This window comes from Megalobrama amblycephala, linkage group LG13 (genome assembly GCF_018812025.1).
Source record: "Megalobrama amblycephala isolate DHTTF-2021 linkage group LG13, ASM1881202v1, whole genome shotgun sequence".
Classification (NCBI taxonomy): Eukaryota; Metazoa; Chordata; class Actinopteri; order Cypriniformes; family Xenocyprididae; genus Megalobrama; species Megalobrama amblycephala.
The window spans coordinates 5,986,511-6,001,172 of record NC_063056.1 but is presented as its reverse complement, the minus strand read 5'-3'; the positions used below and the strand labels follow the sequence as shown (position 1 = coordinate 6,001,172).

General features: G+C 38.1%; 1 protein-coding gene across 2 annotated transcripts in view; it reads right to left on the bottom strand.

Moving 5' to 3' along the window:
* Positions 1–3,244: 3,244 nt before the first annotated feature.
* The window catches only part of soga3a (SOGA family member 3a), a 16,890-nt gene continuing 5,472 nt past the window's right edge, over positions 3,245–14,662 (bottom strand). For both annotated transcript variants that reach the window (XM_048152407.1, XM_048152408.1), the window contains 5 exons: positions 11,416–11,670; positions 8,171–8,626; positions 7,817–7,896; positions 6,205–7,723; positions 3,245–3,964 (listed from right to left, as the gene is read on the bottom strand). In XM_048152407.1, the coding sequence (XP_048008364.1) occupies positions 3,770–3,964; positions 6,205–7,723; positions 7,817–7,896; positions 8,171–8,626; positions 11,416–11,670 (2,505 nt within the window). In that variant the 3' untranslated portion in view covers positions 3,245–3,769. The remainder of the gene's footprint in view (positions 3,965–6,204; positions 7,724–7,816; positions 7,897–8,170; positions 8,627–11,415; positions 11,671–14,662) is intronic.

Sequence of the window (14,662 nt, the reverse complement as noted above, 5' to 3'; positions counted from 1 at the left end):
ACATGACATACATTTTATCTTCATATTAGAAATTATTTAGTTTTTTTCAGTTGACACCACCTATTTTGTCATGTCCCTCAAGGCCTTCTATGAAAGTGTACTTGGGATATGAATAATAAAATGAGAAAAAATCCATACATTTTGCCATTCCCATAAATATCCATCTGTGCTTTTTTTTTGCTGGTAATGTTTTGCATACACAGGCAAGTTACCACCTTCTTTAATAATTATAACTAAATTATGTTGTGAAATTGTATTTGTCAAGCTTAACGACTCAACCCTGTTACATCAATTAAAGATAGAAAACTATTACTTGTGAAAATTATCTTTGTTATTTCAACATTATTCATGATTTCTTAATATCATGCATGCCATGTGCTCTCCATTTATTCACTAGATTTAGAGCAGTGGCCAATTTGGGCAACCCTGTCACACCTACATTTTTATTATTATTATTATTATTATTTTAAGTTTATGAAAAAGTAATTTAAAGTTAGTTGAATTCTGTCTGAAATGTTCAGTGCAATCATAAGAATACTGATTTTAGTTCAAATTCTGAAGTTAAGCCTTTGATCAAAAATGATGAGGTTGCTGTCACAAAAAGTGCCCATTTCAGGCTTTAGTATAGCAAAAGTGTGAGTTTTTATGTAACTTTTATATTTGCAATTCCTGAATTAGTGTGAGGGTCATCTGATTAATAGGAAAATTTACCACAAATACATTTTATAATAATATTCAGAGAGCTCCCATAGTGTCCATAACTTAAAATAATGACCAATAATAATAGAGATTTGATGTCTGAGATGGGAAAATATGTTTTTTCTGGAAGTTAAATATGTCATTAATGTTGTGGGGTGTTCAGAAAAGTAATACATTTTGGTAAAAAATCTAAAAATGTGTAAGTCCAAATCGTAACCGTTTCATGAAATGACTCGTATATTTTTAAAAAGCTAGTGTTTTGTTTTAAAAGATTGCACGTTTAATTTAAAATGTCGGCATAGGTCCAACTGGCTAGTCTGGCTGTCTCTCATCCCCAGTTCACACAAGGTATACTTCAGATGTAAAATGTATTTTATTTGTTGATAGATTTTTTTAAAGGAACCTCTCTAACATGAAACCATGGAGCCTGGCAAGATACTTTGTATACATACTGTATGATATAATCGCTATTATACAAAATAATGTCTAATCAAGTTCTAGATGGCTTTGCATATAACATTTTAGGGGTTTCCATCTTGGGAATTTATGTATTAAACAGCTCGTAAACACATTTATCTCTAGGAAAAAACTGAAAAAAAAAAAAAAATTTAGAACCCCATTGACCTTTTTTCTAGAGTGTAGTACTCAACCCAAAAGAGTGCAGGAACAAACACATGGAGCCTTAGATCACAGTCAAATGTCATCACATTTCAGAAGGTTGACAGATGCTTCATCCTGTCTGAGATTCCTATGTGGGGCTCCTGGCGTCCTGTTGGGAAAGATGTTTGAGTGAAGTGGAATAAACGTGGACAAGGATGAGGTGATTTGCGCCTGGGGAAGGCGATCTTCGTCCTGGCATGTAGGCTAAGGTTTTCTGACAGGATGCTGCAGCTGCAAAAACATTTTTTTCCTGACTTAATTCTGTAAGCGACTAAAGAGAGAAGGTTGGAGTCTAAATGTCTACACTCTTAGTTGACTAGAATAGATTCTTGGGATGTGAGGTAGAACGCAAATTCAATAAAATGAACTGTACTTCAGACACTGTATTCAAAGTGACATTTTAGGGGCATATTGGGAAAAAGGTTTAGGAGTAAAACAGGTTTAATTCTCATTGAATACATATACAGTACAGTCCAAAAGTTTGGAACCACTAAGATTTTTAATGTTTTTAAAAGAAGTTTCGTCTGCTCACCAAGGCTACATTTGTTTAATTAAAAATACAGTAAAAAACAGTAATATTGTGAAATATTATTACAATTTAAAATAACTGTGTACTATTTAAATATATTTGACAAAGTAATTTATTCCTGTGATCAAAGCTGAATTTTCAGCATCGTTACTCCAGTCTTCAGTGTCACATGATCCTTCAGAAATCATTCTAATATGCTGATCTGCTGCTCAAGAAACATTTATGATTATTTTCAATGTTGAAAACAGTTGTGTACTTTTTTTTTTTTTCAGGATTCCTTGATGAATAGAAAGTTCAAAAGAACAGCATTTATCTGAAATACAAAGCTTCTGTAGCATTATACACTACCGTTCAAAAGTTTGGGGTCAGTAAGAATTTTTATTTTTATTTTTTTGAAAAGAAATTAAAGAAATGAATACTTTTATTCAGCAAGGATGCATTAAATCAATCAAAAGTGGCAGTAAAGACATTTATAATGTTACAAAAGATTAGATTTCAGATAAACACTGTTCTTTTGAACTTTCTATTCATCAAATAATCCTGAAAAAAAATATTGTACACAAATATTTTGTACAATTGTACACAATAAATGTTTCTTGAGCAGCAGATCAGCATATTAGAATGATTTCTGAAGGATCATGTGACACTGAAGACTGGAGTAACAATGCTGAAAATTCAGCTTTGCATCACAGGAATAAATTACTTTGTGAAATATATTCAAATAGAAAACAGTTATTTTAAATTGTAATAATATTTCACAATATTACTGTTTTTTACTGTATTTTTAATTAAATAAATGTAGCCTTGGTGAGCAGACGAAACTTCTTTTAAAAACATTAAAAATCTTAGTGGTTCCAAACTTTTGGACTGTACTGTACATGTGGCTGTTGCACCTTTAATCAAAAAACATGATTCTGCTTTTGTTTACAAAATCATACACTGTAAAAACACATTCTTTTGACGAATAAACTTCAATAATTAATTTGGTTCAGATAACATAATATTTTGAGTTTCTGTTGATTAAACCACTCGCCTTCATTGTATTAACTCAAATTTTTAATTTGGCAACCAGGCAGCCTACTTTTAAGTTAAACCAACAATTCTTTTTTACAGTGTAGATGTTTTATTGTTTTGTCTTGCTGAGTTATTTCATGGTATTACAGAGATAATGCATCACAGTCAGTGCCAAACAGACTTTTCTCATTCCTCAGGATCAAAATATTTCCAGACAGGATGACAATTGGATCAAGCAAGGCTGTAAGTAAATTAATTTATACCTCATTTTTAACTCTGTATACTGCTATGTACTGTAGCTCCAGACGAGACTAGGTTATGAATAAAACACATCTACAGAAGGAGTGTCAGTATTTTATTTATTTTTATAAATGATGAATACACTTGTGATATTAATTAACAAGAAAAAGAACTGCAAAGGCATTGTCTCAATGATATGTCTCACATCAGATAAACACGTAAACTGAGCGTAGAATCTGTTCGTTTCTGTAATAACGAGTCATTTTGGTTAAAGTTGGTAAAAGTATAACAACGGATTTGATGTGAAACAGACTTTGATATTATCAATCAGACATCAGACCTCACACACACACACACACACACACACACACGAGGCCACATGTAAAGCAGATCTACATTGACAGCTATAAAAAATAATGGTTTATGAAAACAGAAAACATCATTTGTGCACTTTTAAGACACACTGGTAGAAATGAAATGTAAACAAAAGAATGAAAAAGGCAGTTTGAGTTCATGGTTATGGAAATGTACACAACAAAATCATTTGAACAGTCACAGTGTTTATTTACACAGGTAATCAGGCAACATTTACAGCTGTAAAGGCATTGGACTGCATCTAACGGCCGTTTAGATCACTGTCTCTGTGTGATAGGTGGAGTAGGTGAGTGTTTGTCGCTGGGTGAAGACTGTGGGTGGGGGTGAGGGAGATGATGCAGATGAGACGGACGAGCGGCTAGCCCAACGAGAGGGCAAACGTCTCTTTGCAGGACACACAGGTCGTGAAAAGCTCTTCTTGATAGTTACAGAGGACTCTTTGCCTTGCTGTTGAGACAAATATTTTTTTATGAAATATCATTGGATTTAAATATTCCTGTCAACAGCACAGTGACCTACTCTGTGCGCTTTGATGTGCAGAACGTTTGTGAATGAATCTCACGAGATCTGAGATGCCCAGGTCATGTTTCTCCCCAAAATCAAAAGAAGAAATTATGCTTTGTTTGCATAAATAAGTTGTATCTAGTTGTAATTATTATCAGTAATGTAATGCAGTCTATAATGTATATTGCAAAGAAAGTATATATTATTTAAATTGTGATAAAATACAACTGATTTAAAAAAAAAAAAAAAAAAAAGTGTCCAGAGAGGATGATTTTCATAATTACATTACAGTTATGAAAACTTAAGGGATGGGGTGCTTCATTGTCAAACAGAATTTTTCTGCAAAATATAATTTCTTGTATTTTTCTTTCAATGCCATTGCATTTAAAGGAAATGGCTGAACTTTTGTTTCCTGCATATGTTCTCCATTTTACAACTAACTGAAAATAAAAGAACTGATTAAATCTCTCTGATGCTTTCTGAGTCATCTGACAATCATTTCCAGCAATTTACAAAAGCGGTCCATGCAGAGGACTAGCTTCACTAGGAATCCTGGCCATGGTACATGTTTCTGTAATTATACCACATACCTTGGCCTCCTATAAAAACAGTTAATTGAGGTTGTCTAAAGAGCTAGACATGAAAGATGTAAATTAAACTTGGTGCCACTAATTCTTTTCACTTAAAGCCTTGAAAGAAATGCACGATTTCAACAATAAGAAGCTTCTGGGCTTCTCGCTTTGCGCAATCTGCCAATATTTTCTGACAGAAATTCAACTTAAGGAATTTTAATTGTGCTGCTTATATGGTTTTGTGGGAATAAGGTATTTTAACAAGAAATTCTAAATATTTCCAGACACGAGAAAAGACTTTCAGTTGTAGATTTAGAGGGAATTTTTATAATCTTTCTAAGCAATGTCTAATATATTTACTGTTATTTATTGATGAGAACATATTCTGATAAAACAGATTTACTGTGTGTATCACTGTACAGCACCTGAAGAAACCACCTATTATCCTAAGTTTAACCTAAAAAAATTGTCCTTAATATATTTATTATACTGTAACTATTTTTTACTTATATGCCACGGCTAAAGTTGTTGCAGGTGCTACAACAACACCCTTTAACTGCGTCTATATTCACAATACAGCACAGGCTTTCAGACCTTTAGCAAATGCATTTGAATATGGAACAAAGTGACTTTTCTGCTAAAAACTGCTAATTAAAGAGATAGTTCACCCAAAAATGAAAATCATCCCATGATTTACTCACCCTCAAGCCAGATGTATATGATATCTTCTTTCAGACGAATACAATCGGAGTTGTGTCCTGGCTCTTCCAAGCTTTATAATGGCAGTGAATAGAGGATGAAATTTTGAAGCCCAAAAAAAGTGCATCCATCCATCATAAAATATATCCACAGGATGCCTTTGTGTAAGAAAAATATCCATATTTAAAACTTTAAAAACTAAAATAACTCTTCTGGCAGACGGCCATACACACGTCGACTTACGCCAAAAGATGCAATGTAGGAGTAGCATGAGCTGTTCAAACAAATATGGCTGGGCAATAAACTCAAGCTCCTTTTCTCTTATATTGAAATCCTCCGGCATTTCTCTTTAAAAATTCTCGCTTCAGACTTCTAATTCACGACCGGTGTTTTATTTTGCTCTATCCTCTGCACTTCCGTATTCGTCAATACGTCGTGTGTACGGCTGTTGGAAGCTAGTTATTTTAGTTTTTAAAGTTTTAAATATGGATATTTTTCTTACTTAAATGCATCACTTCGCTTCAAAAGGCGTTTATTAACCCCTGAAGCCGTGTGGATATCTTTTATGATGGATGGTTGCACTTTTTGAGCTTCAAAATCTCATCCTCTAGTCACTGCCATTATAAAGCTTGGAAGAGCCAGGACATTATTTAAATAACTCTGATTGTATTCGTCCGAAAGAAGAAACTCATATACACCTAGAATGGCTTGAGGGTGAGTAAATCATGGGGTAATTTTCATTTTTTGGGCAAAGACCCTTTAATACACTATAGTCATCTACACTTGCACCTCATACACTTCTGCGGCTGAGTTATTTAGCATGTATTTGAATGTGTGGAGCTCGGGTGAAAGTGTGTGCTTCAGTGGTTTGAATGGCGTGTGTCTATGTGTGGGAGTGTGTGCAGTACTGACCTGCACTGTTACATGTGTCTCTTTGTGGGCTATGACCTGGTGGTGCGGTGTGTGTGTTAGTCTCTGACTGGATGTGGGCTCATGTCGCTTATCCAACATTTCCAAGAGGTCAATGAGGTCTTCCTCCTTCCCTGGACTGGGCTGTGACTGCTTCTGCTCCCGAGATCTCTCCAAATCCTCGTAACTTTTGAGAATCCTCTCAACAGCTCCATAGTTGGACCTAGACTCCATTGGACGAGGATAGGCTGCTAGTGTAGATGGCTTCCATGGATTTTCGTCTAAAATACGAGATCTGGTGCTACTACACATGTCCTTTTTTGCCTGTTTGGATTTTTTGACTGCTTGATGTTGATCTGTACTAACATCCACAACTTTGCTGCACCTTTCCGTCTGGATTTGCAGCTGTGGTGGACTTACACTAATTTCAAAACCTTTTTCTCTAACACTTGGGCCAAATGGGTCAACTGAAGTTGGTGTAGTGTGTTCAGTCTGGAAAGGTTTAACTTCCATGTCTTCTTGTAGAATACATTCCTGCTGTGGAGATGAAGACTTAGAGACAAGGTCCTTTGTTTCCTTCTTTCTTCCCTCCTCCTTTGGGCACTGTGGCACAAGATCCGAGAGCACAATCTTTAGATTGTCTTCAACATACATTGATGGGCTCTCTGTAAATGTGTCCTCTGATACAACCTCTGGTAGACTTGGAGAACGATCAGTAGAAACATTCATAGAAGTGTCCTCACCACACCGAAGACCCATTCCTGCCTGGAAGAGAGTACGGTTAAACTCTGCAGTTTTCTGCTCAAGTCTCTCATTTCTGGAAGTAGCTGTATCGCTAGGATATGGCGAAATAAAGTCTATTGATGCAACAGAATCTGTAGGCATGTTCATGGGATGAGATGCACTCTTGAGATCATTTTTGCTCTCGGCATCTGTTTGGTTTAGGCTGCGATCTGTGGCTGCAGCAGCAATGTCAATGTTGGAGAGGCATCTCTTAACAGGTACATATCTGGATGACTTGTTGCTGCCAAATCTACTTCCATCACAGGACCAGCGGCTCTGGCAGCAACTGATATTGCACTTGGAATCGACAGGCACGCTACAGACTACATTCCCAGAGTCGGTCAGAATTTTCCCCTCATTTTCTTGAAGCATTGCCTCAAATTTTCGTACAATTGCGGGGCTGGTGTATTTTCTGTCTGGATGGGTTCCTAGCTGTTGGCACAAATGCTCTGTACCACTGGACTCTAATTCTGAAGCTGAAGGACTGCTAAGGTACCAAGATGTACTACGGGTTGGTATGGGTGGGGCTTGTTGTCTTATGTTTTCTGGTGGCTTAGCATCACTTTGCTGTGATTCCATGTTACAACTTTCCCAGTTCATCCAGTATTGCTCATCGAGGGATTTGAGGTCTTCACTCATGTTTCTCAAATACAAAACTGTGTCCTCCATTTCCAAATTATCCTTTACCCTCTCCACCAACTCAGCATCTCTCGGAAAAAACATAGACTCACTGCGGCTTCTAAGAAGGGAAACCAAACAAAGTGAGATCATTATGAAGCAAAGATCTGAGTCATTTGTGATGCATGCAGCACCTGTGCACAATGAGGTTTACCTCTTAATATCAGGCCACTTCCTCATTTCATCCTGGTAGCTACAGAGTTCTTCACTCACACGGGCAATTTCCTTGAGTGCCTACAAGATGTTGATGAATAAGAGCAATCCTTAGACCTCAGATCACACAATATAACATAGCATATCTCTATCCCTACATAGCAGCATCCTAACATGGAATACAATGAAATATAAGTAAATGTACAGTAAATTTACAATTTGCAGCTCAATATGTTTGGTGTTTCAATTAAGGAGGATAGTTAAGGAGGATTTCCATGAATCTAAAGCAATACAGTAATTGTAAAATCCCTGAGTGATTCGATTGAGATTAGAGTGTTATGAACAACAGTCTCACCGCATTAAGGGCAGTACTGTTCTTCTTTTTCTCAATTCCACAGGTTATTTCCATGCTCTGAAATCTTTTGAAAGGGTTAAGGAGGACATCTTGTCCAGTAAAGCAGGTCTTGTTCCCCATTTTCAATTTTAAACAGCTTTCCAGGATTTCTTCCAGCTCTGCAGTGTCTATAGCCTGTTGTTCACCAGTACCTTGCTGATTTAATAGTGTGCTTTGCTCGCTGTTGCACTGGTCACTGGATTCACTGGTGATGTGACTGAGTTGACTTGTTTGGGAGTCGATGCTGGCATTGCTTTGCTGGATTAGAGCCTCAGAATATTCATTGCTCTGGGCATCTGAGGGATAGGTTACTTCACTTGACAAAGTGCTGGCAGAACTGAGCCTTAGTGCATTTTGTCCATCAGTAATTGGTCTGAGAGAACTTCCTGTACGGTGAGCCTTCACTTCATTGTACAACTGGAAAAGAAAAAACAAAAATGAGTGTAGTCCTTGATTCATCTTTTAATACCCAGACATTTTCCACTTGCCAGGCTAAATCTATTATGCCAGACCTCCACAAGAAGCCCAGCCATGCCATTTCCTCTACATTTAACCACCCACCATTCCACAGCATATCAGTAGAGTAGGGGTCTCCAATCCTGCTCCTGGGGGGCCAACGTTCTTCAGAGTTTAGCTCTAACCAGCTCCAACACACTTGCCTGAAAGTTTCTAGTGAGTCTGAAGACCTTGATTAGCTAGTTCAGGTGTGTTTAATTACAGTTAGAGCTAAACTCTATTTGAACTCTCCTGTATGGTGCTCACAATGCCAAGATTGTGTGTTTGATTCCCAGGGTATGCATGAACTGAAAAAATTTAAATCTTTAAATACGGTGCTTTGGATAAAAGTGTCTGCCAAATGCATATGTAACAACATACCAGAACTCCAAGTCATGGTTCAGGCTAGAGCAGGATCCCTCAAATGCAGTCCTGTAGGGCCATTGCCCTGCAGAGTTTAGCTCCAGCCTTAATCAAAGACACCTGAGCAAGCAAAAGCCACGTTTCCACCGCTGGAACTTTCCCCAGGAACTAGGGACTTTGGGGTGGAACTCAGTGTGTTTCAACTGCAGGGACCAAGGTCTAAATGAAGTTCCGGGTAAAAATATCCCCCTCAGAAAGTCCCTGTTCGCGAGGATTTGGGCGCTGAACATGCTGGAGTACGTTTCCCAAAAGCATCATTAGCCAACTAACATCGCAAGTTCCCTTTTCCATTGAAATTACCCAGAACAACTTGTCCCAGGAACATTTTTTCCCCCAGACCTGTTGCTGTCTGCGTTTCCATCGCGATCTAAAGTACCGTGAAGATTAAGTCCGGTGACATAAGACTGCATGAAACTTTCCAGTTCTAGCTGGATTTCATCCTCCGCATATAAGCTTAATAAAGCCTGAACCTCGTTATCGGTCCATCTGTCATTTTTTAAAACTCCACTGTTGATTCGAATAGCAAACAACTCTTACTGCACACACCGCAACAGACTTTTAAAAATAGTGGTTGAAATAAAATGCTGCGTTGAGTCAACCAATCACAATGCTGCATGAACTCAACCAATCAGCATGTTCAGCATCCATGTCCCTGCCCCGAAAGTTCCTGAACTTTGGAAAAGTACTACCTAGTGAGCAGTTACTTTCTGAGGGGGAAATTTTTACCTGGAACTTCATTTAGACCCTAGTTCCTGCGGTCGAAACACACCAGGTACCACTCCAAAGTCCCTAATTCCTGGGGAATGTTCCTGCGGTTGAAACACGGCTATAGTTCAACGATTTGGTGTTTCCCAAAACCATAGTTCAAGCAAACATTCACAAACTGCACTGCAAACTTGTGTGGTTGGAACGACAGCTCTCGAGCTGTGGTTAGAAGCATAGTTTCTTAAATTGTTATCTTGAGCATAATAAGCAAGCTAACATTAAGTACAATGCACATCTTTTATTTCAAATATATACAAATGTCATTTACATATTTTAGTTTACCAAGAAATTTTAAGCACCATTTTTGAAGAGTGCACATGTGCGTATGTAAGAACGAGTCTATGATTAAATCTGAAAATAGAGCAAAATAACTGAGAAAAATGAGAATTAGTCCTCAGATGCCATGTCTGTAATTTATAGCAAAAAATCTAGAATTAATTCGATCTCAAACGGATTCAGTTAAAGAAGTTATCACTCCACCACCTGCGTGACATCATTCACCAAAGTGGCTAAATGACAGGTTTGCAACTATATGGTTTCGGGAACCAGTCGTGACTAGATAGTTGATTTGTTCAACAATGCATCATACTATAGTAGTGAAGCAGCGAGTTACGCTATTTTACGGGAAACGCACCTCTGATTGGTTGAGTTCACACAGCAGTTTGATTGGTTGACTCCACGCACCATTTTATTTCAACCACCGTTTTTAAAAGTCTGTTGTGGTGCGTGCAGTATGAGTTGTTTGCTGGACAAATGGACCAACGACGAGGTTCAGGCTTTATTAAGCTTAAATGTGTAGGACGAAATCCAGCGGGAACTGGAAAGTCACACGCAGTCCTACTTCACCGGACTAATTTGCCTAATCTTCACGATACTTTAGACCACAATGGAAACACAGATAGCAACAGGTCTGGGGGAAAAAAAGTTCCTGGGACAAATTGTTCCAGGTAATTTCGGTGGAAATGTGGCTTAATAAAGGTCTTCAGAGTTACTAGAAAATTACACGTATGTGGTTTTGAGTGTTTGAGCTAATCTTGGTCTATACCTTAGAATTTTGGTCAGGTTCTATGGGATTACACGTTGACAGACCAATGAAAGTTCCATTATTGAACCTAAGGCATGCTGCTCAACTGGTAGAACACTTGCAACACTTAGGTTGTGGGTTTGATTCCAAAGGAACGCTCGTACTGACAATATGTATAGCTTGAATGCACTTTGGATGAAGCATCTGCAAAATGCATTGATGTTTGCATTTTCACTACGACTAGTTTGGAGCTCTGAGCTTCGGTCTGATGAAGGCCTGTCACCACTGAGCTAAACTTCCTTTGGCAGTCACTTGAAATTCCAAGGTTTATATAATATGACTTCATCGCTTCCAATTTTAGGTGTTACCATTATCCTTACTGGCAGACCTTTCGTTTAGCATGGAAGTAAACAGGAGCACTAAGGGAATCAGTTCATTTGAAACAAGATATCGTTCTTTCTGCTGAGATGTGGGGAGTGGCGCAAATCCGCAGACTCACCTCCTCAATCTTCCGCTGCATATCCATGAGCTGGTTCTCCCACTCCTTCCTCTCAGTCTCAAAGCGTTCCAGCAGCTCAGATTTTTCCTTCACCCAGCCCCTCTCACTGCTCTCCAGCCTACAGCGGAGGTCCATCGCTGCACTGTGAGTGTCTGCCAGCAGCCTCTTTTGTTCCGCTCTTTCCCGCTTCAGAGTGTCCCCTGGTTCTTCACTCCTCACAGTCTCCACCAACACGCTACATCCCCGCACTTCTAGCTGTGGCGGGAAGAGAGGCAGGGATTTGCTGACCATCAAAGAGGAAATGGGTGTATGGGACAGTTGTACAAAGAAAATAAAACATTTGAACAGGAAGTAACATGAAGAGAGAAACCTGTTGCCAACAGGATGAAATGGACCTTGTGTCATGACAAAGGCCTTGGATGCCCAGCCTAAGCCTACTGACAAAAACAGCTCAGACTAGTGCTAAGAGTTTTATGTGTAATGGAGAGGCCACATTGGTATGCTGACCCCCCGATGATCCTGGAGAGAGCTCACTAGACAGCAAACACTAAAACCATATTTATCACAGAGCTTGATTGAACTCTGCAGCTGATGGAAGCTATTGATGTCATTGAGACCTATAGTCTGCATGAGTTATTACAGATTTATATTTCAAATAAATGCTCTTCTTAGTTTCCACAAAAAAAATCAAAGGATTAGTTCACATCAGAATTAAAATTTCCTGATAATTTACTCACCCCACTGTCATCCAAGATGTTTATGTCTTTCTTTCTTTAGTCGAAAAGAAATGAAGTTTTTTGAGGAAAAATTCCAGGATGTTTCTCCATATAGTGGACTTCACTGGGGTTCAACGGGTTGAAGGTCCAAATGACAGTTTCAGTGAAGCTTCAAAGAGCTCTACAAGATCCCAGACGAGGAATAAGGGTCTTATCTAGAGAAATGATCGGCCATTTTCTAAAAAAAATAAAAATGTATACACTTTTTAACCACAAATGCGCATCTTGCACTGCTTTGCGATGTGCCACGCATTACGTAATCACGTTGGAAAGGTCACGCAACACGTAGGCAGAAGTACCGATCCAGTGTTTACAAAGTGAACATGCAAAGACTAATTCAAACGAAACGGCCTTTTACAAAAAAAGGTAAAACAATGATGTTGGACGATTTTGAAGTTGGAGGAGAAAATCAGATGGAGTTTTCTGCCCTACCGCGGTACTTCCGCCTATGTCACGCGTGACCTTTCCAACGTGATTATGCAAGTCGCAGAGCAGTGCAAAACGAGCATTTGTGGTTAAAAAGTACATACATTTTTATTTTTTTAGAAAATGCCAGATCGTTTCGATAAATAAGACACTTATTCCTTGTCTGGGATCATGTAGAGCTCTTTGAAGCTGCACTGAAACTGACATTTGGACCTTCAACCCTTTGGTAGCTGTTGAAGTCCACTATATGGAGAAAAATCCTGGAATGTTTTCCTGAAAAGTGCACCGTATATAAAGTTATTGTCTCTCAAATGTAAGAGTCACTTTAAACGAGTCATTTGTAAAACGAATCCCAAGCTGTTTTGTTGTGACGTCACAACGAAACATTTGCATATTGCCCGCCCACTTATTGCACACGCAGACGCCAGGGAAAATTACTTTTTTCAACAATACCACAGCAGTACAATGTTTTTTTGTGTTCCCGTCATTTTACTGACGACTGCTTCTCAAACCTCGGGGAGTTTAACGCAGGATTCACAAAACACTTGGTCTTAAAATATGGATCAATGACCAGTTTAAAGAGAAAAATCCTGGAATGTTTTCCTCAAAAACCTTAATTTCTATTCAACTGAAGAAAAAAAAAGCCATAAACATCTTGGATGACATGGGGGTGAGTAAATTATCAGGAAATTTTAATTCTGAAGCGAACTAATTCTTTAAGCAGCAACCTCAGTGAGCATAAGAGACTCAAGAACATTAAGAACATTAAAAAAACTTACCAAACCTCAAACTACAGTCTACTGAACATATGACAATGCCACTATTCCACTACGCCCGACAAAATCAGACTTGTGGGTCATGTGAAATGATCTTGGCCGATTAACAGAACCGACAGCTCCCCGATAGGTCAGTGCCTTAAATCACCTACAGTGAGTATTAAAAAGGGTCATGATTTGAGAAATCAAATTTTCCTTGATCTTTTGACATATAAGAGGTCATTGTACTATTAAAACATCCTGTAAGTTTCAAAACTCAAAACTTCCTCATTAGTCCAAAAACAGCTTCTATTGAATCCAAGCTCAGAAAATAACTCATTTGAAATTTTTTCACATTATGACTTAATAGTGTGACGAAAAGATCCTAATGCTAGGAAAGATGTTATTTATTTTCAAGTATGTGAATGTCTCAGTAGAGCATTATTTGTTTGTTTGGTACATTTCTGTAACTCCTGTCATGGGCGACATTTGACTCTTGAGTTAGGGGGGAGCAAGAAAAAAAACATCTTTTTTTATTTTACGTTTTTTAGGTACGTCTTTTTGTACCTGCATCAGCAAATTATTTGCAGAAATTTTAAGCAAACAGATTTAAGTTTGCTTGTTGTTTATTTACTCATTTATTAAATAATTCACTTAATATAAAATTAAGTGAATCACAGGAAATGACGTGGACGATATGTGAATCAGTGTCATTTTGCAACCAAAATATTTCCATTTTAAACCATGAAGGCGAGCCAACTGATATCACACAAACAATGTGCAAACTTTGTGTGAGAGTTATGCGGCTAAAGAAGTCTCTAACTCCAGTCAATTATTCACTACAGAAACCGATTGTTTCTCTAGATAAGACCCTTATTCCTCATCTGGTATCGTTTAAAGCCCTTTGAAGCTGCACTGAAACTGTAATTTTGACCTTCAACCATTTGGTGCCCATTGAAGTCCACTATAAGGAGAAAAATCCTGGAATGTTTTCATCAAAAACCTTAATTTCTTTTCGACTGACGAAAGAAAGACATGAACATCTTGGATGACATGGGGGTGAGTAAATTATCAGGAAATTTTCATTCAGAAGTGAACTAATCCTTTAACCACTGCAAACTGTAGTGAACTGGAGCTGACAGCTCACATTGGGAAAAATTATGGGGGGGCATTTGCCCCCATTGCCTCCCCCCCAATGTCGCCCATGACTCCTGTTATAATCAATGACACTGTCTACACTGCACATTGCACGTCTTATTTACATCGTGTTTGCACTGCTAGTTATGATGA